Raw genomic sequence first — 26,237 nt, 5'->3', positions numbered from 1 at the left:
GGAAGAACTGTTTGAAGATAGCTGAAACAAATAGAAATATCTTAATGGATAAGACAAGACTTGGATTAATTTTTTTTAATGATTTACCAATAATCTCTACAGGAGCATTTTCCATCGTTAAAATGGTGGAACCGATTTCGATCTCTTACAGTAATTTCTCTTTGATAGATGACTGAAATTAATTTGGTGTATGTGTGACAGTCATTACACATCCTGAGGTTTCTAGCTATTCTAATTGGAACACCCTGAGATGTATGTATAAGTGCAAAAGCCATGGCCAACTTTTGACTATGAGCTTTCAACCTTTGCCTCTTCTCTTCTTCATCTACATCAAACAATACTTGTGATGTATCTGGAGAATAGCCTTCGAATTTCAACTGCCATTCCATCTGGTGAATCATCTCGTATATGTCTTTGCATTGAGGGTGCGACATGTCTTGTGAAACAAACTTGTAAATTTTCCTCTCTACCTCTACCAAACTAAATCCAGGTGTCTGAGTGAAACCCTTGCGAGCCATTTCTGTCCGAATCCTAGCAACATCCTCCCATCTTTTAGCTCTTGCATACATATTTGATAACACCACATAATCACCAGGATTACTTGAGTTCAATTCTCCTAAGCTCTTACCTGCGATCTCCCCAATTTCCAGGTTATGATGGAATTTACAGGCACTGAGTAGGCCTCGCCACACGACTTCATTTGGCTTGATTGGCATGCTCCTGATGAGCTCTAAAGCCTCATTAAGCATCCCAGCTCTTCCCATGAGGTGAACTATGCAGCCATAATGTTGAATTGTCGGCTCAATCCCATGCTCAATTTTCATTCTGTTAAAACACTGCAAGCTTTCATCAACAAGGCCAGCATGATTACAAGCACTCAACACACCCAAATAGACAACATCATCAGGCTTCAGTCCTTCTTCAAGCATATCAGAGAAAACCTGTAGAGCCTCCATACCGCGTCCGTGCATTGCAAGCCCTGTGATCATTACAGTGTAGGACAATTGGTTCTTCTTCACCGTTCTTTGGAAGAGAGATAATCCTTTCTCTATAAACCCGCATTTCACATACATGTCTATTAAGGAAGTTTGGACTATCACATTCATCTCCCGAATGTTCCTTAACAATGTTACGTGTGTGCACCTCCCCAAATCAAGAGCACCCAAATGGGTACAGGCAGAGAGAACACTGACTAGGATACTCTCTTCTGGCCTACAAGATCCCTCCCTACTCATCTCTCCAAAAACTGATAAGCACTCAGACCACATGCCCAAACTGGCGTGCGCTGCTATAATAGCACTCCAAGAAGCAACATCTCTACGACCCATGCGCTCAAAAACAGAACATGAAAGTTCTATCTTCCCACACTTGCCATACATGTTGATCAAGCTATTTTGCACAAACAAGTCTCCTTCAAGTCCACGCTTAAAAATATACCCATGGATCTGCATCCCCTCCTCTATTGACCTTAAACTGGCACATGCCTTAAAAAGAGCAGGATATGTAAAATTATCTGATTCAACTCCTCTCTCAAGCATCTCATAATAAAGAAACAAAGCATTTTCCATATTCATAACATTTACGTATCCTCTAATCATGGTATTGAATTCAAAAGTACCCGGTTGATCGATTTGTCGAAAAATTGAGCGTGCATAGTCCATGCTGCCCCAGTCTGAGAGAGCACAAGTTGCCACAAGATTGCTTGCACAAAAGGAGTTCTCCCACTTGAGGACTTGAGCATGTACTTGCTTGAATTCTTCCATGTTCTTGCACCTCTTCATAAGAGATAAACATTCTTGCTCTTTTAACTTCAAACTCAGTCCTGTGGTTTGTGTAGGAGCTTCTGGTAGTGAAAAAAAACGGATTTTCTGAAGGACTGGAGTCCCAATCATCCTGTCATCCGCACCATAATATAGCAATCAAGATTTTATAGTTGTGCAACGCAGACTTAACAACGAAGTAACAAGAAAAGTATCTTGTACTAACCATCAAGTTGGCATTTTTAATATGGAGAAAAGATGGACGATATACGGGGCGAACTAGGAAGGGGGTGCTTTTCAGATGGCCAGAAAAGAAGTGTGTGGAGGAGGGTGGAGGAAAGAAACATGAAAAGTGTATGAGAATTAAGTTGCAGGTTCTTAGATTCTTGAGGCAGGAAATAGTTACAGTTGTAGAGATGCTGATCTTCAGCCATGAGATTTGAAGAGAGACTTCCAGCCAGAAAAATGGTGTCAGCTCATGGTAGGTGTGGATTCTGGATAGGATAATGTTTGGGAAGGAATTGGGTCTCTTAGATTGCTCCTATAGGCCTCAGCAACCCTTTGTATCTCCCAAGTCAGCACGGCGGACCCATTTCACTTTTTTGATTTTGTTTTTATTAAGTTCACATATATTTTTAGATTAGATAATCTCTTTTATGCATTTCATGAAAGTATTTCTCTACAATGCAAAATCAGTCAGTTATGCATTCCAAGCCATTAATTGTAGCCTCATCGCTTGATTGATAATCTATTGATTACTATACCCATTGATGGCTAGATGAAGAAACCCAGAGATGCTTCAATGCATGAAGATTGCAAGATTATCCCTTGAGTTCATATATGGTTTAGTATTAAATTGTTCAATTTTCATTCTATCAACGGTAGAGAAGTGAAATCCCAATCTCTTGTTTACTTGTTCAATTAATTAGCTAGAAACAAAGATTATGAGAGGGGAAGACAATTAGTTCACCTAATTTTACTAGTCTTACATTTGAACTTGCCGAGTCTACATAGGTTTTTTATGCCATGGTTGCAAGTGAAAGATACAAATCTGTGCAGTCGAGCTCTGCACACTGATAGCATTTCTTAAAAAACAAAAAACAAAATTAGCCAAAGAAAATTTTTATTTTGTTTTAAGAAAAATGTTTACATTTTATTTTGAACATAATATATTTTATAGAAGTTAAAATATTTATTAATTTTAGTTTCAATTTTTTTATTGTTATATTTTTTTTTATTTTTTTATTTTATCCTTTAGAATTTGATTATTATATAAATTTGGTCTGATTTTTTTTATTATTTATTTTTCTCTTATTCTTTTGTTAATTGAATATTTTTATTATTAGACTCTAGTCTCAATTTTTTTATTTTTTTTTATTTAAAAAATTTATGAAATTAATATTTTTTTAATCTCATTATTTTTTAACTTTTTTATTTATCAGGTTTAACCTCATTTTTTATTTTATTTTATTTAAATAATTTATAAAATTGATTTTTTTTCTCAATATCATATTCCTTAAACTTTTTCATTTATTAAATTTGATATTCCTTTTTTGATAAACTTGAAAAAATAAAAATAAAATTATTTTTCAACTAATTTTTAATGGTATAATTAAATATTGATAAATATTTTTCATTTTATTTTTTATATTTTATAAAACATAAAAAAATATTATTTTTTATAAAAATCATTACTTATAAAATAAAAATTATTTTCCAGTAAATAAATTATACCGAATAAACGGGGCTAAAATAATCTTCCATTTTTTGAACCGGCATGCCGAGACAAGCAATAATAGCAGTTAAAGAGACAAAGAAAAGCAATAGCAAGAGAGCCAAATAATCCCATATCTGGGCCCGTACTCACCACGCACCATACTTTGTTTGACACTAAACAAGCACCCAGCCAACCCAATGATATCCCACGCGCGCGGACAACATTTCAAACACAAAAGAAAAACAATAGTAATTACATCTTTGTCGTGGCTTCCCCTCCTCCAACACTCGCTGACAACAACACGTGTACCCACACGCCCACGAGCACACCACTGCGTGTCCTCATGGGGACAAAAACTACATTGCCAAAGAGCCAAGGAAAATGGACAAAAGATTATGATTGGTCCTTGAGCATCAGTGTTTATTTGAATTAAGTCCTTTACTTTATTTTGCTCTCAAATTGCATCATTTCTCTTAATTGATCACTGCTTTAGCACTTCCATCCACTTACACTGGTGCTCCTGGAAATAAATGAAAATTAGAGGAGGATGAAGTATTTGATAAATAAATCCCTTGATTCCTTTGTCTTGAACGAGAAAAAAGCATTTAAAAAGTGTTTTTGTAATGTGATATTGGTTGTTTTTTAAAATAATTTTTATTTAAAATAAATTAAAATAATATTTTTTATTTTTTAAAATTTATTTTTAACATCAATATATCAAAATAATTTAAAATTATAAAAAATTAATTTAAAATAAAATAATAATTTCAAAACAAAAATAAACACATCGTAAATAGCTTGCATAAGGAGGTCGTAGTTGTAACTAAATTGGATGCATAAAGTTGAATTTCACAAGAAAATGAAGCAGAGAAGTTGATTTGACCAACTATCAATAATTGAAGGACTAAGCAAATCATATTATCCTAGACAAAACACAAAACCAAAATTATTTATGGGCCCTACTTTTCTTCTCTGGGACCCACATTCTCCTTCTTCTCTCTCTGCCTGTAGCTTTCACCACACCATCACTGGTGTATGACTCTCTGATTAAAATGGAGCCCTATAAAACTTAAACTCTTCACGCTTTTTTGGGTTCTCAAAGCATAGTAGTAGTAGAAGCAGAAGTAGAATAGTGTGTTGAAAAGTTAAATACCTTCTTCTCTTCCTTGGATTTTTCTCAAGCTCTCTCTCATTCTGTCCCTTTCTGCAGGTATCTCCCTCTCTCTCTCTCTCTCTAAAGTTTCTACTTTACTCTCTCTGCTCTGTTACTTTAGAAACGTGAAAGTTTATGCTCAAAGGGCATTTATGAAGTTCCCTTTTTTGGATTCCTTTCTTGGCTGGTTTTTCTTTTCTTTTGCACTGAATTAGTCTTTGGTTTGTAAAGTTCTTAGGGTTTAATTAGTAGTTGACTATGTGAACTTTGATTTTTATAACTTTGGACTTGGTACATATGGTTTTTGTTTTTTTTTGGTAAATTTAAAGCTTGAAGACAAACGGGTAATTCCAGTTTCGCTATTTGATTTTGACTGTAACTTGATTTGATTTAATTTGGGATTTTGTTGTTTTTGTTGAAAGCTCATGCTTTGACTCTAAAAGTGCCGATGTTGGATACGTTTCAGTTTGAATGTTTCTTTTTTGACTGTGACATGATTTCAGCTCAGATGGCATTTGCTTAAAATTGGTTGTGCTTGCTATGGTTGAATTTGGGTTCATGTTGATTTGAATTTTGATCAATTCTTGATCAGTTTGTGATTTATTCGTTAAAATATGAATACTTCAAAAGTTTGACCTGGGTGGGGTATACGACTGTTGATTGCAGCTTCTTTGTTGATTATTTCTGGTTTTGATTTCAAGTCCTCATCAAGGGTATCACTTACAATCTGTCGTTCAACTTTATTTGGTGGTTGTTTTCTGTGGATCTTTTGGTGGCTGCAACGTAATTGGTGTGCTTGTTAATGTCAGATCCACAGAGTTACGATTTTTTAATTTGGATACGAGTGATTCTTGAGAAGTTATTACTTGATATTGGAGGTGAATTTTATAGTTATTCAGTATCATAGTTGAAGAAATGGAGCAAAGAAAGGGAGAAAGCTGGAAGGAATTGGTGAGAAAGATGGTTCCTCCTGGAGTTCCTCTCCCTGAAGATGAGACCAAGCTTGATTATTCTATAGCCATGGTGTATGATGGCCCACCAGTCTCTTATGATGTCCCTGAAGTTGAACCTCTTGATGTAAGTTCTCACATGATCCCGACTGCTGAACCACTTTCAGAGTCACAAAGACTAGTTTCAAATCTAGGTCTTCCAGTAACTGAACCAATACCTTTGCCAGTGTCTCGTATAGCTGGTGTTGCTGGTTCACCTAATCAAACTCCCAGAGTATCAGCAAGCTCAGAGTCAGTAGTCTCTGTCTTGCTAAACCCTGACTTTTCTTCTGCTTCAGCTTCAGCTTCTCCAGGGTCAGTCCACAATTCTCTTAGTCATCCTCCAAAACAAATGGCTAATGAAGTAAAGAGAGTGCCAGTTGTTACATTTAACACTGTTGATAGATCTGAGAGGAAAGATGTTGATGTAGAGAAGCCTGTATATCCAGATTACATTGGGTTTTCTAAGGAAAAGAAGAAGCAAAAAAGTAGGGTTTGTTACAGGTGTAGAAAGTGGAGGTGGGAAACCAAGGAATCATGCCTGGTTTGTGATGCCAAGTTTTGCAGCAATTGTGTGCTTCGGGCTATGGGATCAATGCCTGAAGGACGCAAGTGTGTGACATGCATTGGTCAACCAATTGACGAATCAAAGAGGTCAAAGCTGGGCAAACATTCAAGGGTGTTATCGCGGCTGCTAAGTCCTTTGGAAGTCAAGCAAATTATGAAAGCAGAGAAAGAATGCTCCGCGAATCAACTTCGGCCAGAGCAGCTGATTGTGAATGGATATCCCTTGAAGCCAGAAGAGATGGTAGAATTACTTGGATGCCCTTTACCTCCACGGAAATTGAAACCTGGTAGATTTTGGTATGATAAGGAATCTGGTCTTTGGGGAAAGGTGAGTTGATATTCAAGATTTCAAATTAAAACATCTCAATCAGGCCTCTTTCTACTTGGCCTTGCAGAAAAATTTCAAATTCCTTCCGGTCCAGCATGGATTAGAAGTCTTTGCTTGCTATTTTGCAGGAGGGAGAAAAACCAGATAGAATCATTAGTTCAAACTTAAATTTCACCGGGAAACTCAGCCATGATGCAAGCAATGGTCGCACGGAGGTTTACATCAATGGTCGGGAAATTACCAAACTTGAACTGAGGGTTCTAAAAGTAAGTTCTTTTCCAGTTAATTCCTGTACTAGTGAGTGATGAAAGCAGCAATATTTAGATTCTTGCTAGGTAAATGTAAAATAGCTACTAGGTTGTTTGGATCCCCTGTCGCTACATTCCATTTAGGATTAGGAATAGGTGTAATCGGAACATTTTTTACATATATATCTCTCCTTATTTGGTACCCTTTTCCCTATTCCATTCATCCTTTTTGGCTTCTATTGAATCAAGAAATAGGTTTGATTGTCCATCCATTATACTAAATGTTTTAGAGTTGTCAGTATTAAATATCATTTAGGTTTGCTGTTTCTTATCCCAATTTTTCTTGTTTAGTTAACAAAGTAATAGGATTTATTAAGTTTTCTTGTGTAGTTAATAAATAGTATTTGTTAGGCCCTACCATTAAAATTATTTGAAGCAGGTTTTTCTATTTTAATTGCTGGCTACAAATGCTTGGGAGGGAACTTTCTGATTTTAATTTTGTATCAGTTCCCCAATTTTTCATTGGGATATTGGACAGTGCCTTGTGTTTGTTTATTGCTGACATTTTCACTTGCTCTCAGCATTGACCTAACACTTGAAAAAAGAAGAGCAGGGTTTGGTAGGTTGTAGTGGGAAAAAGTAGATGCGTTAGAATGACAATGTCTTATTAACTCTCACAACGATTGTATTTCCCCTTTCGAAGTGGTTGAAAGCTCTGTTCCTGGGGGGTGAGGACTGCAATGCTCTAGTAAGAATAAGCTGTAGTCACATTAGGGAATCAAATGAGTGTAAAGATAGAAAATCTCTAAATAGAGGTTAGGGAAGCAAGTAAATTGGTGAAAACTATGAAGTGTGTAATTGTGAGATGGTAGCTATGCATGCAGATACACCAAAACATGCTTCATGCTAGTTGAGTTCAGCTTGGTCACAGCTTAGCTATGGTGCCCAATTTCGGTCATAGCTGGAGAATAATTTAACCTCGTGTCTGTGTCAGGCTTGTGAGTGTTTAATAGTTTATTATTGATGTTGTGCAACAATGCTATTTTTTATATCAGTGCTCTTGTGACATAAAACAATAGCTAGTCTGAGTTTTAGGATCGTTCCTCCTTAATGAGTAAATGTATCAAGTTTCCATGCCAGTCTCTTTGGTAATGTGTATTGTATGTGCCTTCAGTCACTTTTTGGTCATGTCCTGTGCAATTGCTAACGTGGTTTCTGAATGTTTTAGCTGGCGAAGGTGCAGTGTCCACGTGATACTCATTTTTGGGTCTATGATGATGGTCGTTACGAAGAGGAAGGTCAGAATAATATTAGGGGGAATATTTGGGAGAAGGTATATGCTGGAAACTCCTTATTAGAAGTTCACAGCCAGTATAAGATCATAGGTCCTGTATGAAACACTTGAATTTGCTCTTTGCTAGACAGGCATCAACAAGGATTGTTTGTACACTTTTTTCTTTGCCTGTGCCCCATGGTCAACCTCATGGACAGAGAGATGAGGCCAGCAATTACACCACTGTTCCAAATTATCTAGAGCAGAAAAAAGTACAGAAACTTCTTCTACTTGGGATTCAAGGCTCTGGAACTAGCACTATCTTCAAGCAGGTATGGCCTTTCCATTTGGTGTTTTGATTAGCTATGGTCTAGATCAGTTAAATGTGGAATTTTCATCCCACGCTTGAAACAGATCTTAAGCCCCCCCTAGCTTGGGCAGTTTCTGCCTATCCAATTAAGAATTCATTGTTAGAGCATTGGCACTTGGAAAATATGAGTGGTTATGAGTTGGTTAAGCTTTCTGAAATAACAATTTTCCTGTATCTGTGTTCAAATTTCCATCTTGATGGTGGTTATTTTGAGGTTCTTGTTCATGTTGTATGGAATAATTATCTGAATGATTAGTTATATTTTTTGTTTGTTAGCGTCAACATGTCCAATTAGCCACTTCATTTTGATAATTTGTTTCTTACTCAACGTCAAACTTGGTGGAGCAGTAAGTTCATTGATTGCGATGAATGTTGTATTTACCTTGTTCAAATTTTAGCCATTTACTGAATTGTAATTAAACTATCCATTATTAGCCAGCTTCAAGTGGTGCGAACAAAACTTTATACCAACTATATCTCACAAGCTAGTGTGAAGAACTTGAGATATTATGGGCTTGATGCATGTAAGATTAAGATCAGACTTTCTCTGTTGCACTTGTCAATAGAAGTACAACTCAGCCTGAATTTGAAAAACTGCACTTGTCAATAGAAGTACAACTCAGCCTGAATTTGAAAAGCTGTGGTGACTAGTTTTCTAGACATGTTTTCCTCACCACAGAAGCCCCTTGCTAGAACTTGAAATTCTTTTTATGGCTTCTGATGTTGTTTTTAATGTGCATTATGCATTTCTTAAACAGGCCAAATTTTTGTATGGAAGCAAGTTCACCGCAGAAGAGCTGCAAGATATCAAGTTGATGATCCAGAGCAATATGTACAGATATCTTAGCATTTTGCTTGATGGGCGGGAACGCTTTGAGGAGGAGGCAGTCTGCAGGATGAAGGGACTTGGTTTCAAAGACCAAAACTCTGAAGCGGGTAATATGTTCTTTTCTTGCATTCAAATTCTTGAGATGCGTAGCACCTCATTTATCCTCTTCAAGTCATGTTTTGACTATGAAGCATTTGGAGGCTGTGATTTTGGGTGCACGCCAGTTAAAATCTCTGACAATTAGGGCAATTTCCAGAAATCTCAACATTTTTTAGGAATTTATTAGGAAACAGTTCTCAATGGGGTTATGATTTTTTTTCCTTTTTTTTTAGGCGGGTGGAACTTCGAAGGAAGATGATTCAGTGTGTTTTTTTCAACTATTAGAGTGAACATCTAAAACTTCAATCTGATGCTATCTTTTCAGGTGGAGATGTTGACCACAGTGTAACTAATCAGTGTATCTATTCGATCAACCCAAGGTTGAAGCATTTCTCTGACTGGCTACTGGATATTATAGCCACTGGAGATTTGGATGCTTTCTTCCCTGCAGCAACACGTGAGTATGCTCCATTAGTTGACGAGGTGTGGAAAGATCCTGCCATACAGGAAACATATAGAAGAAAAAACGAGCTTCACTTCCTTCCAGATGTTGCTGAATACTTCTTGAGTCGGGTATTGTTCTGAATTTCACATTAGTTGCTTGTATATGAATAGCAGTTGTAATATGCCATTTTCCTATTTCTGAATTCTTTCCAATCACCAAGTTTTCCATTCTGATATTGTGGTAGTCTTTCATTTAATGGATGTCACTCGCATGGTTTAATCCTAGATAAACTTAATTATCATTATGGTCATTGAAGGCTTGTATCATATGATATTTTTTCTTTCAGGCTGTGGAGATCTCAAGCAATGAATACGAACCTTCTGAACGTGATATTCTCTATGCAGAAGGGGTCACCCAAGGGAATGGTCTTGCTTTCATCGAATTTTCCCTTGATGATCGCAGTCCAATGTCTGAAACATACACACAGAATCTGGATGCTCCACCCCCACCCCTGACCAGGTAAGTTTCCTATTTTCTGCGTAATCCCCTGAAATATGCCTACTATAGAACCAAACAGAAAAGGGAAAAATTATCATTACAGGTCTCAGCTTTACTAGAGGCATTGACATTGTGAGCACCCTAACTCAGAATCTTTTTTCAATTGAAAGGCAGCATGCCTTCCATGGAAAACTAACACATTTTTATTATAACTGACCTGGTGTGGCAGTGCACATCTATGGCCAGAACCCCCCCACCCCCCAAAATAATAATAATAATAATAATAAATTAAAAGACATCAAAATTGCATTCAGCAGATTCTTATCATGAAATATTGGGATCTTGATTTTTTGTACACAAACACACTTCATGTTCATGGCATTTGAACCTGGAAATTGGTTCTCTTTTATGTCTTGTCATGTTGGCAGGTTTCAAGTACTCATGCCTGCAAATTTATTTATTTATTTTTTTTCTTTCAGATATCAGTTGATTAGAGTAAATGCAAAGGGGATGAATGATGGGTGCAAATGGGTGGAAATGTTTGAAGACGTGCAAGCCGTGGTATTCTGTGTAGCCCTTTGTGACTATGATCAGATGTGGTTCTCACCAGAGAGCAGTGGTAGTGGATCTCTACTTCAGAACAAGATGATGCAAAGCAAGGAGCTATTTGAGACAATGATTAGGCACCCTTGCTTTAAGGATACACCTTTTGTGCTGATACTTAACAAGTACGATGTCTTTGAAGAGAAAGTTAATCGGGTGCACTTAAGTGCTTGTGAGTGGTTTAATGACTTCAGTCCGGTGCAACCTCACCACAGGAACCAATCACTTGCTCACCAGGCTTACTACTATGTTGCGATGAAGTTTAAAGACCTCTATGCATCCATCACAGGCCGTAAACTATTTGTATGGCAAACTAGGGCAAGGGACCGAGTGACTATTGATGAGGCATTCAAGTACACAAGGGAGGTTCTCAGGTGGGATGAGGAGAAAGAGGATAATTACTATGGTGTAGCTGAGGATTCATTCTACAGTACTGACATAAGCTCCTCACCATTTGTCAGGCAAGGGTGATGCTTTTGATTTCGTTTTATTTCCTTTATAGATGAAGAAAAAGTGTAAAAAAAAAAAAAAAAGAGCTTCCTATCCTTGCGAATAAGGACTGACTGATTTATAATCTTTCTTTGTAAGATCAATTTTTATTGATGATCTGGTGAGGTATTTCAAGTGGGATCTGTTTGCGCGTTTATGGAGGAAGGTGCTTGTGATTACATTGTGCTTTCAGAGTCCTGCATTTAATCCCCCCATGATTGACAAGTTAGGCTAAATGTTGAAGTGTCTTTACATTGGTGTGAAGATGCGTGTTGAAGCCACACGCTAAGGTGGTAACAGTAGTAGTAGAAATAGTAGAAGCTACCCGTGCAGGGAAAATGGAAAATATTCGCTGGATCCTATAATTAAGCCAATATGCTCTCCATTGTATTTCGCGTACTAGAAAAGGGAAGAAAGAACCCGGTTCAGCTCAAGCCTTTCTATAGGTCTCCTTCATGTGATGCTTAAATATGTGTCATGATCCGATTCTGATAAAGTGAATAAACTGCTTGCTGAGCTTTGCACCCTCGAATTGGGCAATAAATACAGGAATAAAAAGATTCAGTAAAATAATATTATTTTTGCTTATCACGGTTCAAAGTCACGATGTGTATTAAATATCTTCTTATTTTTAAACCATGATAATTAATTGATATCATGGTTAAAAAACAATTGTAATTGATGTCCGGCATCAATTGTTCTCTATTTGGGTGAAAGTTGCTGGCTTTGATCCAATATGTTCTTGAGAAATTTATCGAAACTTGTTGCGGAAGCTGTTTTAATGCAGTCAATGTTGTATCAACAACATGGATCAGAAGTCTAGAACATTAAAACATATAAAATCTTTGATGAAAAGAATTATTTTAATGGCTAACATCTCATGACATGACATTCTAGAAAACCTCTCGGGGAGTCCGTGCCTGTTACAATTTCCACATTAACTTATTACGCTGAGATTTACTAACTATTATTTTTTTTTCATTATGACAATTATCTTATCATGTTTAAACTTCTCGGGGGAGTCCGTGACTTACAATTTCACATTTACTTATTACGCTGAGATTTACTAAATATTTTTTTTTTTTAATTATGACAATTATCTTATCATGTTTAAAAATAACACTATTTAATAAAAAAATGAGCTTTACAAATGCAACAACGTAAAAATAAATTGTTTGGCCAAAACTTTTTCAAATTAATTATTTTTAAGATAATTTGTTTGAAACTTGAAACCCTGTCGAGAGATGGCTATTGATCGCTCTTTAGTCCCAGCCCAACAAAAACTGTAAGTTTTTTAATTTTCAAAAAAGAAGTAAAAGACAACTTTAGACCTGAATAAAACTGGTATGACGTTTGTTTCTGGGGAAAACAGTCGAGAGTTGTTCGCAAGAAAACGCTGGCCAAGGACAGCCCCTGAGGTAGCAATGAACAAAAGACCGCTATAACCAAACATTATGACAACGTTCATTTTTAAAAAAATTAAATTTATTTTATTTTATTTTTCAAATTAATTTTTAATACGCTGAAATAATTTTTTAAAATTAAAAATATATTATTTTAATATATTTTAAATTAAAAAATACTTTGTAAAACAATACTCCAAAAATCTAAAAAAGCCAAGCCATTCATTCGCCCTTGATCTAAAATCGGCTGGGTTCATTGCCGGATAAGGAAAGGACCCACATGCCAGGAAGAGCAATCACCATGAAACAAGCCCATCAGCAGCGCATAGGAGGGGCATCAGTGAATGATTGCCAGAAGTATCATCCACTTACGAGTGGTTCGCACCTTGCGAATATTAATGGAAACATACCCAAACATAGTCCATTGAGTGACAACCATTCTAAGAGTAGGAAGAAAGAATGTTCTTCTGATTCAACGTGTCTCTTGGCAGACCCCACCTTATATAAGCCACAAATCCTAAGTGAAAAATTACACAGGCTGCTCCTTTAAGAAAAAAAATAAAAAATAAAATTGACGTTTCACGAAAAGGATTCTGGAATATGAAAGGTAAGCATACAAAGTTTGCCTTGACTGACCATGAGACTCGCTGCTAGTCTCTCCACTTTGCCACCCAATCATTATTCGCCTTTTGGTTTACGAAATTGTTACAGTGGGCAGAAAGGAAATCAAGAACCAGATGATGGGGAAAAAATCATGATGCAACCAGATCAGGTGTTTCGGCCTCAACCGATAACAAAGCAGTGTGCACTTTATCCAACCAATTGTCCAGCCGGTCTCGCAAGGATTTGATCTGTGGAATCCCCAGAACTCTTGGCTGTACCCAGGAAACGTGCACTGTTCCTTCAACTTGATCAATTATACCCTCAATAAGGTGGACCTGTTGCCATAATCACAGCATTTGCTTTACATAATGCAAACACAATAAAAAGTGCACAGAGAAGCGAATGGAATTACCAAATTTGAGTTAATGCGGTTCTAGATCTTGGTAATGTCATAATTCATGTGGGAATAATCAAACAATTTCAAGTCTTAAAGAATGTTTTTAAGCTAGTGCATCAATAGCTACTGAAAATCAATACCAATTACATGGAAACAATTCAGTAAAAAGGATTCGAAGTACACTATAATCTTTTGGCTTCTTTTATGATCACATAACACAACCAAGTCTTTTGCTTCAAGTTAAAAAAAGCTTGCAAAATACAAGTTTCATTTGTCTTGGCAAAATTGCAGCGGCTAAACAAATGCAGAAAAGTTCTTATTTCCAATATGTAACGTGCATTCAGAAGGTGCAGATGGCCATGATCTTCGTGGAGCACAAAGCACCAAAAAACATGCACTAATTGCACCCCCAAGAGATCTAAAAACTATTTGAAAAAATTTATTTATGTAAACTGTACAGGTTTTCACTGAACATATTGCCATTGGACCTTACTAAGGAAACACAAGTTTATGTATCTCATCCAAGTTCCAACATAAATGCTGGTAGAGGAAGTCGGACTTACAGAAAGGCTCTTCATGAGAAGATGCTCCACGTCCTCAATGGAAAGCTTAGTGCGCTCAGCAATGACTTTTAATGGAATAGTTCGATCTTCAGAAGGACGGCTGTAAGGAAGCATATCCAAGTTCAGCCAGCAATAATCTTATACAAGCAGTGCATGATTTGCTAAAATTTGGCCATCAAACCACTAGTGAAAAGATATTACAAACGCACACGTACCTAAAGATAATTTCCATCAGGCAGAGAATATTAATCTTTTCTAATAGCTTTGGCTCATTCTGAACTAATGCTGGCTGGGCCATCAGGGGAGCATTGTGTACACGGCACAATTCTTGATAACGAACTAAGTCACCAGAGTTAAATGCCTGGAGAATGTAGTAGAGCCACTCAACCTGAGTTCCCAGAAGGCTCTTTATCTGTAAAGCAAAATAAATGTTCATCATCCCAAACCCACAATTTAAAGTAGAAAGCTACACAGATATATGAAGAGAGGAAAGGAGCAGTCATGAAGATATTCTTACTATAGGATGCGCAAGCAACTCTCCAAAGTTGTAGATGTTATCACCCAAAAGTGCAGAAAGAGAGAGATCAAATGCCAAATCCTAAAGTACATGATAAAGAAAATAAATAAGAAGGTGAACGTGAACACCATATCATAATTGATAGTGCAAGGCACAAAATATATACAAATTAAACGCCTATAAAGCACTCAACCAATTAAATTATTCTGTTTTTTAACTCTTTCCCCAATGAAAATAATTATCAGTGTCAGTAACTGCAACAACCAATCCCAGTAACCTATTATTTACTAACAATGAATGCTCATAATTTCCTATGTCAGCAAAAACATCATCAGTAAATTCAATTCTTATTCCAAACAGACAAATAATAACTTACAAATCACTTAAAACTAGAGCTTCACAAATCATGATTCTAGAGATTAATTGATGTTTAATGACAAAATTTGATGCTTTTGAAGATTAATTATCATCCATCTTAAAGCTCGTAGTGCCAAAAACTACAAAACTCTAGTAAGAATTAACCTTAACACAGGAGTCATTAACAATCCTCCCAATGCCTGGGGTATTGTCAAAAATAAGTTAAATTCATCTCTACTTGATGGGATGCCAGTCTCTCCGTTCACTGCTTATATTAATTCAAAATAATTATATTGCCATTATTTTTAACACATCCAAGTTAGCAGGAGATAGCAAAACAAGAAAAACCCAAACTGCTCAGATAAGCACCCAGGCCCATAAAAGCACAGCCAAACTTCACTGATTGAATTTTGCTCAGAGCATAATATTTTCTTCATGGAGGATGCCAATACAAAAATGGTATGAAAGATTCGAGAGACTGATTCCCAACAGAAATCAGCAAGACCACAATTTAAAGATTCCATTGGCATGGGATAATAGAAAGAAATGATTGCTATGGGAAACCAATGATATACAAATCTGGTATTAATTCCATGCATATCACTAAAGCTAGCATGCCAGAAGAAACTGAGGACATAGAGCACAGATATAATGTTAGAAGACCATGTCTCCATCAGTCTTTTGTAACTAATTTTTGTGATGATGATAATCAAATACCAGCTTAAATGAATCTGAGAGGGACTCCACTGATGTATATGCCAGATAAAGAAGAGCACTTTTATAGAACTCAGAAAATTCCTGACGATGTTTATAGTATTGAGATGAAACCCAATAATAACTGGCATACACAGACGGATCAATATCAGTCATACTGTCAAGGGTACTCTTTCCATCTTCTAAAAGCCTTTTGCACTCCTTTTGATCCCCCTGCTCAAGCTTGAATACTGCTATTTGCATCTTAATGTAAAGGACTGGTTCTTCTATACGCTGTTCTCTAGTTGCTCGAAGCTTTTCAATCACCCCTTCAAGATAGCTAATGGCAGCATCTTTCTCTGTATACTGCCGAGAAACTATAACAGCAAAGTGTGCAAGCTTGAGAAGGTTGATCTTTGTCTCAAAGTCGGTGATAAAATTATGATACAACTGTATAAGAGCATCCCCAGCCTGGAATTTAACAGACAAATATAAAAACACAAAATATAAGTATCTGATTCACATAGGCTAACAAATCCAAAGAAAATTATTTTAATATAAGTGACATAGTGAATAAGAAGCACTTGTTAAAATTGGGAAGGTGTAACAAGGATGAGAATGGGAGGGGAAAAGAAGTGTATGTGAGTGTGACCAAGCGCATAAAATTCAGGGTATTTGACACGTTGTTAGCTGTGTCTTAATTGAAGAGCAACCACGAGCATTTCAAAATCTACTAGAAGTCAGTAAAAATTAGCAAAATTCAACAGAAAGAGATCATGCATACAAAATTTATGAGCCAAAATCATTGTGTGCTTTGACATATATGAGGTCAAATCTACAAAGACAATAACATTTGGTAGCAGATCCTAGTGCTAAACCTATTTCAACAAGCATAAGAAATTTTTTCAGTAAATCAGATTGTCTGCAAGTATTAGCAACCCCAAGTTCTGGATTGCCACGTGCATCTTATACTGCAACAATCAATTACCAAATTTCATGCAGCAACAAGTAAGAATGAGAACCAAAAATAAGATGAAGATGCAGCAAACAAGGCCCCATCAACGCCACCATTTTCAGTTACTTAAATAAGGCAAGAATTGAACACAGAAACCAAAATGAGAAACACTTAGATTCAAATCTCACTTCATTTCCCCAAATTATCAAAAAGGTAACAGCACCAAATAAAATCAAAACTCAAACGCACAAATAGACACAAGTAGGAACCCTAATTTACCAGTCAATACCATAAATCTCCTCATTACCAAATGCAACGACTTCTAGTATCTCTTAAAACCCTATTTATACCACAAAACCCTTAAACACCCAAATTCTCCAAACCCAAGGCAGAATTTCCAAAGAAACTAACCCAAGAGATCCACAAAGAAACCCAAACATTAAGAATCATGCAATCAAGCACATAAACAGTGAAACATGCAAATATATGTAGAGAGAGAGAGAGAGAAAGGAGAAATAAGCAAGATAAAGAGTTGAGAGTCAGACCTGAAAGACGGCGAGAGCGACAAACTGTTCGAGTTTGAGAGTGAGTTGATGCCAGAGCTTCTTCTGGTACAGATCTGCGAGTGAGTTGTACCATTCGTCAAGTTCTGGATGCGCGTTGCGCAGTGTCTCCAAGTACTGTAGAGCGGCCATGGCGCCGATTTAGAGTGAGAGAGAGAGAGAGAATGCTTCTTTTCGTGTGTTTTTGAGCTTCGAAGGAATTTTTAATAATTTGTTTGTGATATGTCTCCCATGTATTTTCTCTGTGGGTTTTGTTTGTCTGGCTTTAGCTCAAAGAAAAGAAAAGGAAAAGGAAAGGAAAAGAATATGGTGGAATATTTGGGTCGGGCAGAGAGGATTGGATTGGGTTTTTGTGGGCTGTCTTTACTCTTCAATACTAAGCCCAGTCCATAAATAAAATACATTATAATCATATTTTTTTTAATGGTTGGGAATATATATATATATATATATTTTTAAAAAAACAATATTTATCACACTTTTAAACAAAAAAAAAAACAATATTTATCACACTTTTAAACAAACACTAAAAATATCTAAACAAAATTAATTATTTAAAAAAATAATTAAATACCCTCTGTATTTTATCTGATATAAGTTTTTTCCTCCATCCTTTAAAATTAGCATGGCTAATAATTTACTATATATTTTAAATTGAATCTAAAATGAAACTCAATTGATTCTTTTATCCTCGTCTTTTAAGGGTCACAATTTCAAGTCTTTTCTTTACAGTCCCAAAAAAAAAAAATTACCTTTGTGGTAGTCAATATTCAATCGCATTGAGCAAAAATGGCGATTCTTGATCACAAATTTGGCAGCAATGGATCAAAATCTGCCAGAAGTTAATGGAGATTTTGCGCAATTGAACCTAAGAAGCGAAAAGAACTCTGGAAAAGGCAGCAAGCCATTTTCAATTCAAAGGAGTGTTGAGGTGATCCATTCAAGGTCGGGATGCTTTTTTGAAAAGGAGGTATTGGAAGATGGGAGCGGAAGGGTTAGTGAAGTTGTTTCTGCTCTCCTCCATCTTAGCCATGCACCTGGTAGGACTTAACAATGATTTCTCAGATGACCTTTCTGTTTATTTAATTATTCGATTTCCTATTTTGGTGAAGAGTCTTCAAGCAGAATAATAACAACAACGAACAAACCAAACCCACTAGCAAAAACCAACTAAAACCATGATAATCCCCACAAGTAGTCAGTATCTATGGAATGCAAGGTCAAATGTTATCCATGTAACTTCCAAGCAACGCAAAGTTAATAATCCCTTTAGACGTTCTTTATCAACCCCACTCTCCTTCCGAGGCCAGAAAGGCATCAACCAAGAGAACACGATGGTGCTGGTTAAGGCGATGCTCAAATCCCTCGTTCTTTTCCTCGTTCTTTTCACCTCATCAGTATCAGTTCATTCGGTTGCTGGTGAAGCTGTCGGGAAAAACAATGTTGCAAAATCATACCGGTCATGGCGGAGAATAAATCACGGTAGTGCTCGTGGTCCTCGGAAGCACCTTGTTAACCCAACGGTGGAGCATCCATTTGAAGTTCCCGAGTTGCCTGTATAGCGTTCTTTGTTTTTCTACCCCTTTTTCTATTTTGTCTTGACATGTCTTCTTCTCCTTCCTCCTCCTCCTCCTCTCTAATTTCTTGCTTATTTCTTGATGTCTAATTCTGCACTCCTTCAAGGGGTGCTCTTAATGTATCAACTATTGTGATCAGTTTTCTGAATTCACTCGTAACAGTTAAGAGAGATTGGATTTAATATGAGAGTCCCAGGTGCAAGTTTATTATAAAAATTACAAAACCTCAACAGCTCCATATTGTCTGTGTTTTCCATTTAGCTCTTCCGGTTAGCAGATGACTATGGCCGAGTGACAGCATTCTAAAAGAAGGAACTTGACGTTCATTTTGATCTTCTAGCAGCATTATAGCCTTGTCTTTTTACCGGGATTTTCAACTCATTTTTCAAGAGGAACGCTTAGCAAGCTATTTCTTTTGATTTCTACCTGGGTTTAATGCACCGTTACTAGCCGTTATAGAACTAACCAGAAGACAAACCAAACTGAGTGCTTAATCATTCCATCTCTCTTTTCCTCTTGAATGTTAACAGCTAATATTGACCACTAAAACATCGATTAACAATGATTTGCACAACAAATGTCTAGTTGGGAAGTACTTAACAAAGAATCGCGTGCTGTGTATAGCATGAAAAATTGGTGGAAGGAGACTGCGTCAAAAACATCACCAACTGATGATGAATGCTCTCCGTTCTTGATATTTCGTGTTATTAGAATGTACCTTTTGATAAATTGCCGGTCACAGCTGTATTAGGATCCATCCTACAAAACCATTCTACAAACACTATAGAGGTGCAGTGTATAAAAGGATACAGCCATCGTACTAAATCGGCACTATCACTGCTGAATCCTAGTCGGCATGACCACATATATGGAAGGGCTATCTACAAGTAACAAACAATCACCGTAAACAAGGAAGGGCTATCCTGGATACTCGTAGGTCCAAAATCGTGTGCTGCCCTGACTCAAACTACTATGGATCCTGGATACTCGTAGGTCCAAAATCGTGTTAAAAAATCCTAGACCCTCAGGATTCATCCTTAGGTTGTCATCAACATCAAGGAAACGAGTGGATTGAACCACAAACACTGTTTTGGATGACAAGAAAACACAGTAAGGAGCAGGCTGACAGTTTGAAAGAAGATAGGAAGCACATTCTGAATTCCTACCAAATCTACATGTCCTTATCCAGAATCTGTTGTGCTAACCAAAATGTACATTTAATACAATAGTGATCTTGAGAACTGAGAAGGGTGGAAATTATGACGCCAAAAGCAGTTGGGAGCTGGAAACTCCATTGTCAAGTAGTGTATGAGCATTGACTATTTCCATAATCTGCGATAAATGACTACATCTATCAAATTTCAAGAATGTTTTTGCGCTTAACATTTATTTGTTACATATACATAGAAAAGGTGTAACCTTGCTATGGTTCATTGGTAATTACATATACTCCAATAAACTTATGCCGAAAAAACAGGGGAGAGGGAAAGAAAGGGAAAAAAAAAAAAAAGAAGAAGGAGAAGGAGAAGATGGCAACAAATTTTGTATGGAACTATGCAAAGCTGCATTCCAATTAGAAATCGGTACCAGGTTTTAGACCCCAGATGCATTACATTCTTCAAGTAGTTTTAGTAAATTATGCTCGGGGGCACTGATAGAAGGCAGTATCAGTCTATTGGACTGGTTAGGCCGCGGGCGCGGCCTCGACTCAACATTTTCAGATTCAAGAGCCCCACCTTCTTTCATGACTGGCAAATCACCTCGTCTATGCACAGTTGCGGATACTCGTTCCTTCCATAATCTTCCATCCTAAGTAAAGAAACTTGAAATTAGAATCTCAAAACCCTTAAAAGTGTTGAATAAAACAAATATATTTCTGAAATCAAACAACTGAGATCTTATGTAGCTGCAGCGGATTCATCCACAAAAATCTAAACCCAAAAAAGAAAAGAAAAATCATACAGAACCCACTCCCACAGTCCAAAACCGTGCCATAATTCTCATACAAGCCAAGTGCTTTTTTGTAACAACAATATAATCTTCTTCAGAAATTTGGGCTAAGAATCATTATGGCCTCATCACAATGATTGGCTTATATAAGTTAGGAACTTGCAATGTGACCTAACAAAACCTTCCCCAACTCGAAAAATCTTATTCAACTTTGCACCAAACTGCACAACTAGAACAATTCAAACAACGATGGGAAAAAGAAAATTGAGACCAGTTGGTAATACAACTCAAAATTCAGAAACAAAACAAGAATCAAGCTTACATTAAGAATTGAAGGTTCAGGTAGCGGACACTGAATTGGTTGATCATTGTCGAGAGGCTCAATCGGATGCTCAACTGGCTTAAACTCTACCGCTACTTCAATTCCATGAGGAGCAGCAGCAGCGACAGCAGCTGCCCCAGTAACATCTGCATTTGGGGGCAATACTTCTCTCTCATCCTGCAGCCCATCAAGCCACTCACCACATCAAACTTGTACAATTTAACACAAAGTGCCAAAAGAAATTGTAAACGCAGATAAAAACATCAGAACGCATAAGGGAAATGCAAAACATAAAAGAAAGAAAGAAAAAAGAAAAAAGCAACACGCTATACCGATTGCTATGTGAAGACACTCTGAAAAATTGATTTATTTAAGGATCAAACAGTGACTGAAATTTGATGAAAATAGTCCAAGATCAGGTAATCAAGATAAAAATAACACCAACAAGGGAAATAATCATATTCACTAAAACACAAGGATATCAATATAAATTAAGCCAACATCAAGATAACCGATAAAGCTAGAGAAAGTACTCACAATTTGAAGAACAATTAAAATCCAGCTTGACGAAACACAGACGCAAGTGACAAAGTCAACCAATATAAGAAACCAATTTCCAATTTTCTAAAGTAAAGCACGACCATAAAATCAAGGAACCTTAACAAGCTAAATGGATTTTAAGCATAGTAGTGCTAAATAAATAAATAAAATCCAAATAAGAAACAAAGCAAGAAAATCTCTTCAAATAATATTAGATAGAAAGAAGAACACAAAAACAAGAGGGTGTTCTTACAAGGGCACTTTGGGTTCTTCTATGGCCACCTCTACCAACAGAAAATCTTGAGAAAATACCCACCATTCTGTATCCACACAACACAACTGTTTCTTTAACAAGAAGGGTGTTCAAATCTCAGGTTTTCTTTGCCCAAAAATAGATCATTCTATTTCTCTATATCCAAACAAAAAAAACAAAAGGGACACAAAACTATAATATCATGCGGCTGTTTTCAATGTGCAATGAATAATGTGATCTCACTACAGCTCACCCTCTCTCTCTCTCTAAAACAAAGGAGAGGAGGTGATAAGGTTGCTTGGCGTAATGGGTTTTGTCTGTTTTTCAGATTCCTTGTGTCTTTCTGTAGTAAAACTGTAAGCTTTGGAGTCAGTGGAGTGAAATTTAATTTAAAAGATAAAAAAAAAAAGAGGAGAAATAATATAAACGAGAGGCGATTGGTTGGGAGGCATCTGTGCATGTGTGTGTTGTGCACTGACTTTCGGCCCACCCCCAGCCTAAAAATATTAGTTTGTTAGGAAGTGACCTCACGCACCGCCTAGAAGGCTGAAATTTAACCACTACAAGCAACTATTTACGTCGATTGTCAACTCTCCATCGTGTAAATGGTTCCACCCCCCCACCCCTCTCTTGTCATTAGTAGTTTGGATTTAGAATTAGAGTGTTGGCAGAGGATACGCTGTCGTTCGGATATTTTTTTAGCGTAAAAAGAAGCATTCATGAGTACCCAATACTTTTCCGAATGGAAAAGAAATTCAAACAGAACGGATGTTGATTTAATATAATTTAGTTAATTATAGGGTTAAAAACGTAACTTGAATATCCCTAAAAATATAATATGATTTAAAAAAATTAATGAGATATGTTTCTTAAAAAATATTAAGATAATAATTTATTAAATCGATCCAAATCAATCATTTTAATTTAAATATACTACCTAAGTTATAAGATATTAATTTATATAAAACAAATAAAAATAATTTATAAATTTTAATTCTCAGTTAACTTAATGTAACAGTCAAAATTAAAAAAATAATATAAAATAACCTATCAAATCTACAATTTGAATTATTAGACTAAAATAACTTTAATATTAAAAATAAATTATAAAGTTTAAATATTAATCAATTTAGTATTAAATGATAAAATTAAAAAAATTAATTTAAAAAAATAACACAAAATAATTTGAGTCAACCTAAGTGAACCCGCCAAACTTATAGTTCAAGTTATGACATTTAGATAACTTCATAGAAAATAATTTTAAAAAATAATCCTAGTCAACTGGGGTTAACCTGTCAAGCCTACGACTTGGATAATGAAATTAGGATAACTTTATAAAAAGCAAATAAAAAAAATATGAATTTCAATTCTTAACAAACTCATTTTTTGAACAATGAAGTTGAAAAAATCAATCTAAAATAAAAATGCACAATAAAATGACTTGAGTTTACCTGAGTTAACTCGCAAAATATATAACCCGAGTTATAGGAACAAGATAACCTCATAAAAAAACAAATCAAAATAAATGACAAAACTCAATTCTAATCAACTCAATATTAAAGATGTCAAATGATGAAACTAAAAATAATATTAATTAAAAAAACAAATAAAAAAAATTGCATCAATTTATAAACTTTCCAAACTTATAACATAAATCATCAGACTTCGATAATAACATAGAAAACAAATCATAATAAAATATAAAATTTAATTTTTAATAAATTAAAATTTTAAATAGTGAAATTAGAGGAAAATATAAATTTTAAAAAAGATAAAATATCATTATAATAAATAGTGTTTTATGAAGATTATGAAAAAAAAAAATCTTTTCTTAATATGATGGATAAACTACATTATGGATTGAATTAAAAATTACTTTGAAACGCATAAAAAAATGCTAGTATTATTAATTTGTTTTTTTAGTTTGGATAAGTTTCTTTTATTAATTATATCCTGGTGACTAGTTATTATTGCTAATAAAAAATAGTTTTTGTTTTTATATAAAACTCATATAAAATATAAAATAAAAAAATCAAACTAATTTCTTCAAAGTATTATACAAATAAAAATAATGTAAAAGGATCACTATCTAAAAACAAAGTTGATTTATTTTTTTTTTAAAGAGAGGGGACATAAAACCAATCTTTTAAATAGAAATAATTAATGAAAAAAAAAACAAAAAAACAAAAAATAAAAAACAAAAAATCAAATGTCGATACGCAAACACACGTACCCCACCTTACTTCTTAAGCGGTGCATGCCTGAGTCGCCCAGGCTCGCACGTAATTTTTTTTGTTTTGTTTTGTGTCATCTTCAAGTGTGGGGCAATTCGTGGCATGCTCCTATATTTTCTTCTTTATTTTTAAGGAGGATAGTAGGGTGACTACAATTTATCACCGACTGGTATTTTTTCGATCACCTTCAATGATAAAAATAAAAAATAAAAAATTGAGGTTCTTGTTTTTAAATCTCGATAAACTAATTTTCAGTTTATTTTTTATTTAAAAATACAATATAAATTTAAAAAACTAATTAACAACTCTAAAACACTCTAAAATATAAAAATTAATAGAATAAAAAAAATCACGTGTAAACTGATCCATTTTCTATATTATTTTTACAGGGAAAATCCACCTTATATAAAGAAAAAAATTCATTGATTCTAAAATTTTCTATTTTTGTATTGAAATTTGACAAATTAATAAAAATTTTTTGTTATTTAATTTTTTCCAACGAGTTTCTTTTTCATTTTTCAAACACAAAAACTAAATAAATAAATAAAATACACTTTTTAACTAAAATAAAAATTTTAAAAAACTTTCCAATTAGCCAAGCATTCTCTCCATGCATGTTTTACATGGTGGTTATCTTTTTTTTTTTATATATATATATTTTTATATCGAGAATTCTTTGCATATATAAAGATGTTAAAAGGAGTTTTTATTTTCCAAGCAGAACCTCCCCCATCATATATATATATATATATATATATATATATATAAATGTTGGTTTACAATATATACTCTTTCTTAAGAAATTAGATATTAAATAAAAAAAATAAAAAAAAGGACGCAAACGAAAATAAAAAAGTTGGGGAGAATCTTCATTGTTGATAACAATAGAGAACCAATCCCGTTTATTTTAATATATTTAGTAATTATCTAGAATCTAACAGGAAAATATTTAACTAATTAACAACAGTAATTATTTTAATATATCCAGCTTTAAAGCATCCTTTTGTTGGGTTTAAATTCCCATTAGATAATAAAAAATGAGAATTTAAACCCAACAAAAAAAAAAATGCATTGCCATTCACAAGCAAAGGTCGCTAAAATGATAATATGATCCTCAAAGTGCCTTTGTCACTGGATGTTTAAACGCAAGTAATTTGTAGTCTTACCTCTCCCTCGTGACAAGTATTAGACCACCGCTTCGTAGATTTTTTTTTAAATTTATATTTTTAAATAATTTTAATGTGTTAATTATAAAAATAATTTTTTTAAAATAAAAAAATATTTTAATATATTTTTAAGCTAGGTTATTTAGTGTAACTATCTTCAAAACAGAAGAGGGTTTGTGAAACTTACTCATTGTATAAAATAAATAAATCAATAAATAAAATAATTTTTTCTGAATTTTTTTTAATATTAATTTTATAAATGAAATAATGATCTATATGTGGAAACAATGAAATATATTAATTGATAAAGTAATTATTAAAGATTTAATTTAGTTATTTTTTTAGACCTGAAAATAATTTAACATATTTATTTGTGAAAGTTATAAAATAAAACAAAAACTTCTATAAGATTATGGAAGCTAATTATTTTATTTTTGGAACTGGTTAGAATTAAATTAAAAAATATAAATGAAACGATTTTTAACATAAAATAATTATTTTATTAATTAATGAAATAAGGAATTAATAAAGTAATTATTTTTTACCATAAATAAATGGGAAATCTTATTATTATTATTATTATAATTTAAAGAGTATTAGATTATTATTTTTATGTTTAGATATACATGAGGCAAAGATGGAGATATTATTGTTACGTCTCGTCCCGTATTTATTTTTCCAAGTGCAAAAAAAGAACAGGTGTCCACCGGAGTTGAAGGTGTTCTATCCTGTTCAGTCCATTCGAGAGTCCCATCCTGCAATCCTCTGCACTATTT

General features: G+C 34.7%; 4 protein-coding genes across 5 annotated transcripts; 1 reads left to right on the top strand and 3 right to left on the bottom strand.

The window, feature by feature from the left end:
- Positions 1-29: 29 nt before the first annotated feature.
- On the bottom strand, positions 30-2,308 carry LOC105121503 (Tetratricopeptide repeat (TPR)-like superfamily protein). Its single transcript, XM_011020162.1, has 2 exons — positions 1,987-2,308; positions 30-1,893 (listed from the first exon to the last, which is right to left on the bottom strand). Exon 2 carries the CDS (start codon positions 1,890-1,892, stop codon positions 84-86), a length of 1,809 nt encoding a protein of 602 aa, XP_011018464.1. The 5' UTR covers position 1,893; positions 1,987-2,308; the 3' UTR covers positions 30-83.
- A 2,217-nt stretch (positions 2,309-4,525) lies between these two features.
- On the top strand, positions 4,526-11,632 carry LOC105121502 (extra-large guanine nucleotide-binding protein 3-like). 2 transcript variants are annotated; one of them, XM_011020160.1, is made up of 9 exons: positions 4,526-4,687; positions 5,440-6,514; positions 6,643-6,780; positions 7,991-8,095; positions 8,188-8,367; positions 9,164-9,341; positions 9,659-9,906; positions 10,125-10,297; positions 10,756-11,632. In XM_011020160.1, the coding sequence occupies exons 2-9, from the start codon at positions 5,546-5,548 to the stop codon at positions 11,348-11,350; spliced, it is 2,586 nt and encodes an 861-aa protein (XP_011018462.1). In that variant the 5' UTR covers positions 4,526-4,687; positions 5,440-5,545; the 3' UTR covers positions 11,351-11,632. The 2 variants fall into 2 exon arrangements, with proteins under 2 accessions (XP_011018462.1, XP_011018463.1); XM_011020161.1 differs by having other exon boundaries at positions 5,297-6,514.
- Positions 11,633-13,161: 1,529 nt separating this feature from the next.
- Positions 13,162-17,680, bottom strand: LOC105121501 (26S proteasome non-ATPase regulatory subunit 13 homolog A). Its single transcript, XM_011020159.1, has 6 exons — positions 17,402-17,680; positions 15,926-16,372; positions 14,852-14,932; positions 14,550-14,746; positions 14,335-14,434; positions 13,162-13,709 (listed from the first exon to the last, which is right to left on the bottom strand). The coding sequence occupies exons 1-6, from the start codon at positions 17,549-17,551 to the stop codon at positions 13,524-13,526; spliced, it is 1,161 nt and encodes a 386-aa protein (XP_011018461.1). The 5' UTR covers positions 17,552-17,680; the 3' UTR covers positions 13,162-13,523.
- Positions 17,681-20,318: 2,638 nt separating this feature from the next.
- LOC105121500 (cystic fibrosis transmembrane conductance regulator) lies at positions 20,319-22,395 on the bottom strand. The gene is made up of 3 exons (XM_011020158.1): positions 22,062-22,395; positions 21,269-21,445; positions 20,319-20,805 (listed from the first exon to the last, which is right to left on the bottom strand). Exons 1-3 carry the CDS (start codon positions 22,125-22,127, stop codon positions 20,590-20,592), a joined length of 459 nt encoding a protein of 152 aa, XP_011018460.1. The 5' UTR covers positions 22,128-22,395; the 3' UTR covers positions 20,319-20,589.
- Between the last annotated feature and the right edge of the window lie 3,842 nt (positions 22,396-26,237).

Source organism: Populus euphratica, unplaced genomic scaffold, assembly GCF_000495115.2.
Source record: "Populus euphratica unplaced genomic scaffold, PopEup_1.0 scaffold25.1, whole genome shotgun sequence".
Taxonomy (NCBI): domain Eukaryota; kingdom Viridiplantae; phylum Streptophyta; class Magnoliopsida; order Malpighiales; family Salicaceae; genus Populus; species Populus euphratica.
This window is presented reverse-complemented; position numbering and strand designations above follow the sequence as displayed.

Excerpts from the sequence above, each read along its gene's own strand:
- LOC105121503 (XM_011020162.1), bottom strand. The coding sequence starts at position 1,892 with ATGATTGGGACTCCAGTCCTTCAGAAAATCCGTTTTTTTTCACTACCA.
- LOC105121502 (XM_011020160.1), top strand. The coding sequence starts at position 5,546 with ATGGAGCAAAGAAAGGGAGAAAGCTGGAAGGAATTGGTGAGAAAGATG. Across the intron at positions 6,781-7,990 it reads TTGAACTGAGGGTTCTAAAA|CTGGCGAAGGTGCAGTGTCC; the intron begins GTAAGTTCTTTT and ends TGAATGTTTTAG. Across the intron at positions 9,907-10,124 it reads CTGAATACTTCTTGAGTCGG|GCTGTGGAGATCTCAAGCAA; the intron begins GTATTGTTCTGA and ends TTTTTCTTTCAG.
- LOC105121500 (XM_011020158.1), bottom strand. The coding sequence starts at position 22,127 with ATGGTGGGTATTTTCTCAAGATTTTCTGTTGGTAGAGGTGGCCATAGA. Across the intron at positions 21,446-22,061 it reads GAAGAACCCAAAGTGCCCTT|GATGAGAGAGAAGTATTGCC; the intron begins GTAAGAACACCC and ends GATGGGCTGCAG. Across the intron at positions 20,806-21,268 it reads CTGAACCTTCAATTCTTAAT|GATGGAAGATTATGGAAGGA; the intron begins GTAAGCTTGATT and ends TTCTTTACTTAG.
- LOC105121501 (XM_011020159.1), bottom strand. The coding sequence starts at position 17,551 with ATGGCCGCTCTACAGTACTTGGAGACACTGCGCAACGCGCATCCAGAA. Across the intron at positions 14,933-15,925 it reads TCTCAGATTCATTTAAGCTG|GATTTGGCATTTGATCTCTC; the intron begins GTATTTGATTAT and ends CATGTACTTTAG. Across the intron at positions 13,710-14,334 it reads TTCTCATGAAGAGCCTTTCT|GTCCACCTTATTGAGGGTAT; the intron begins GTAAGTCCGACT and ends TTATGGCAACAG.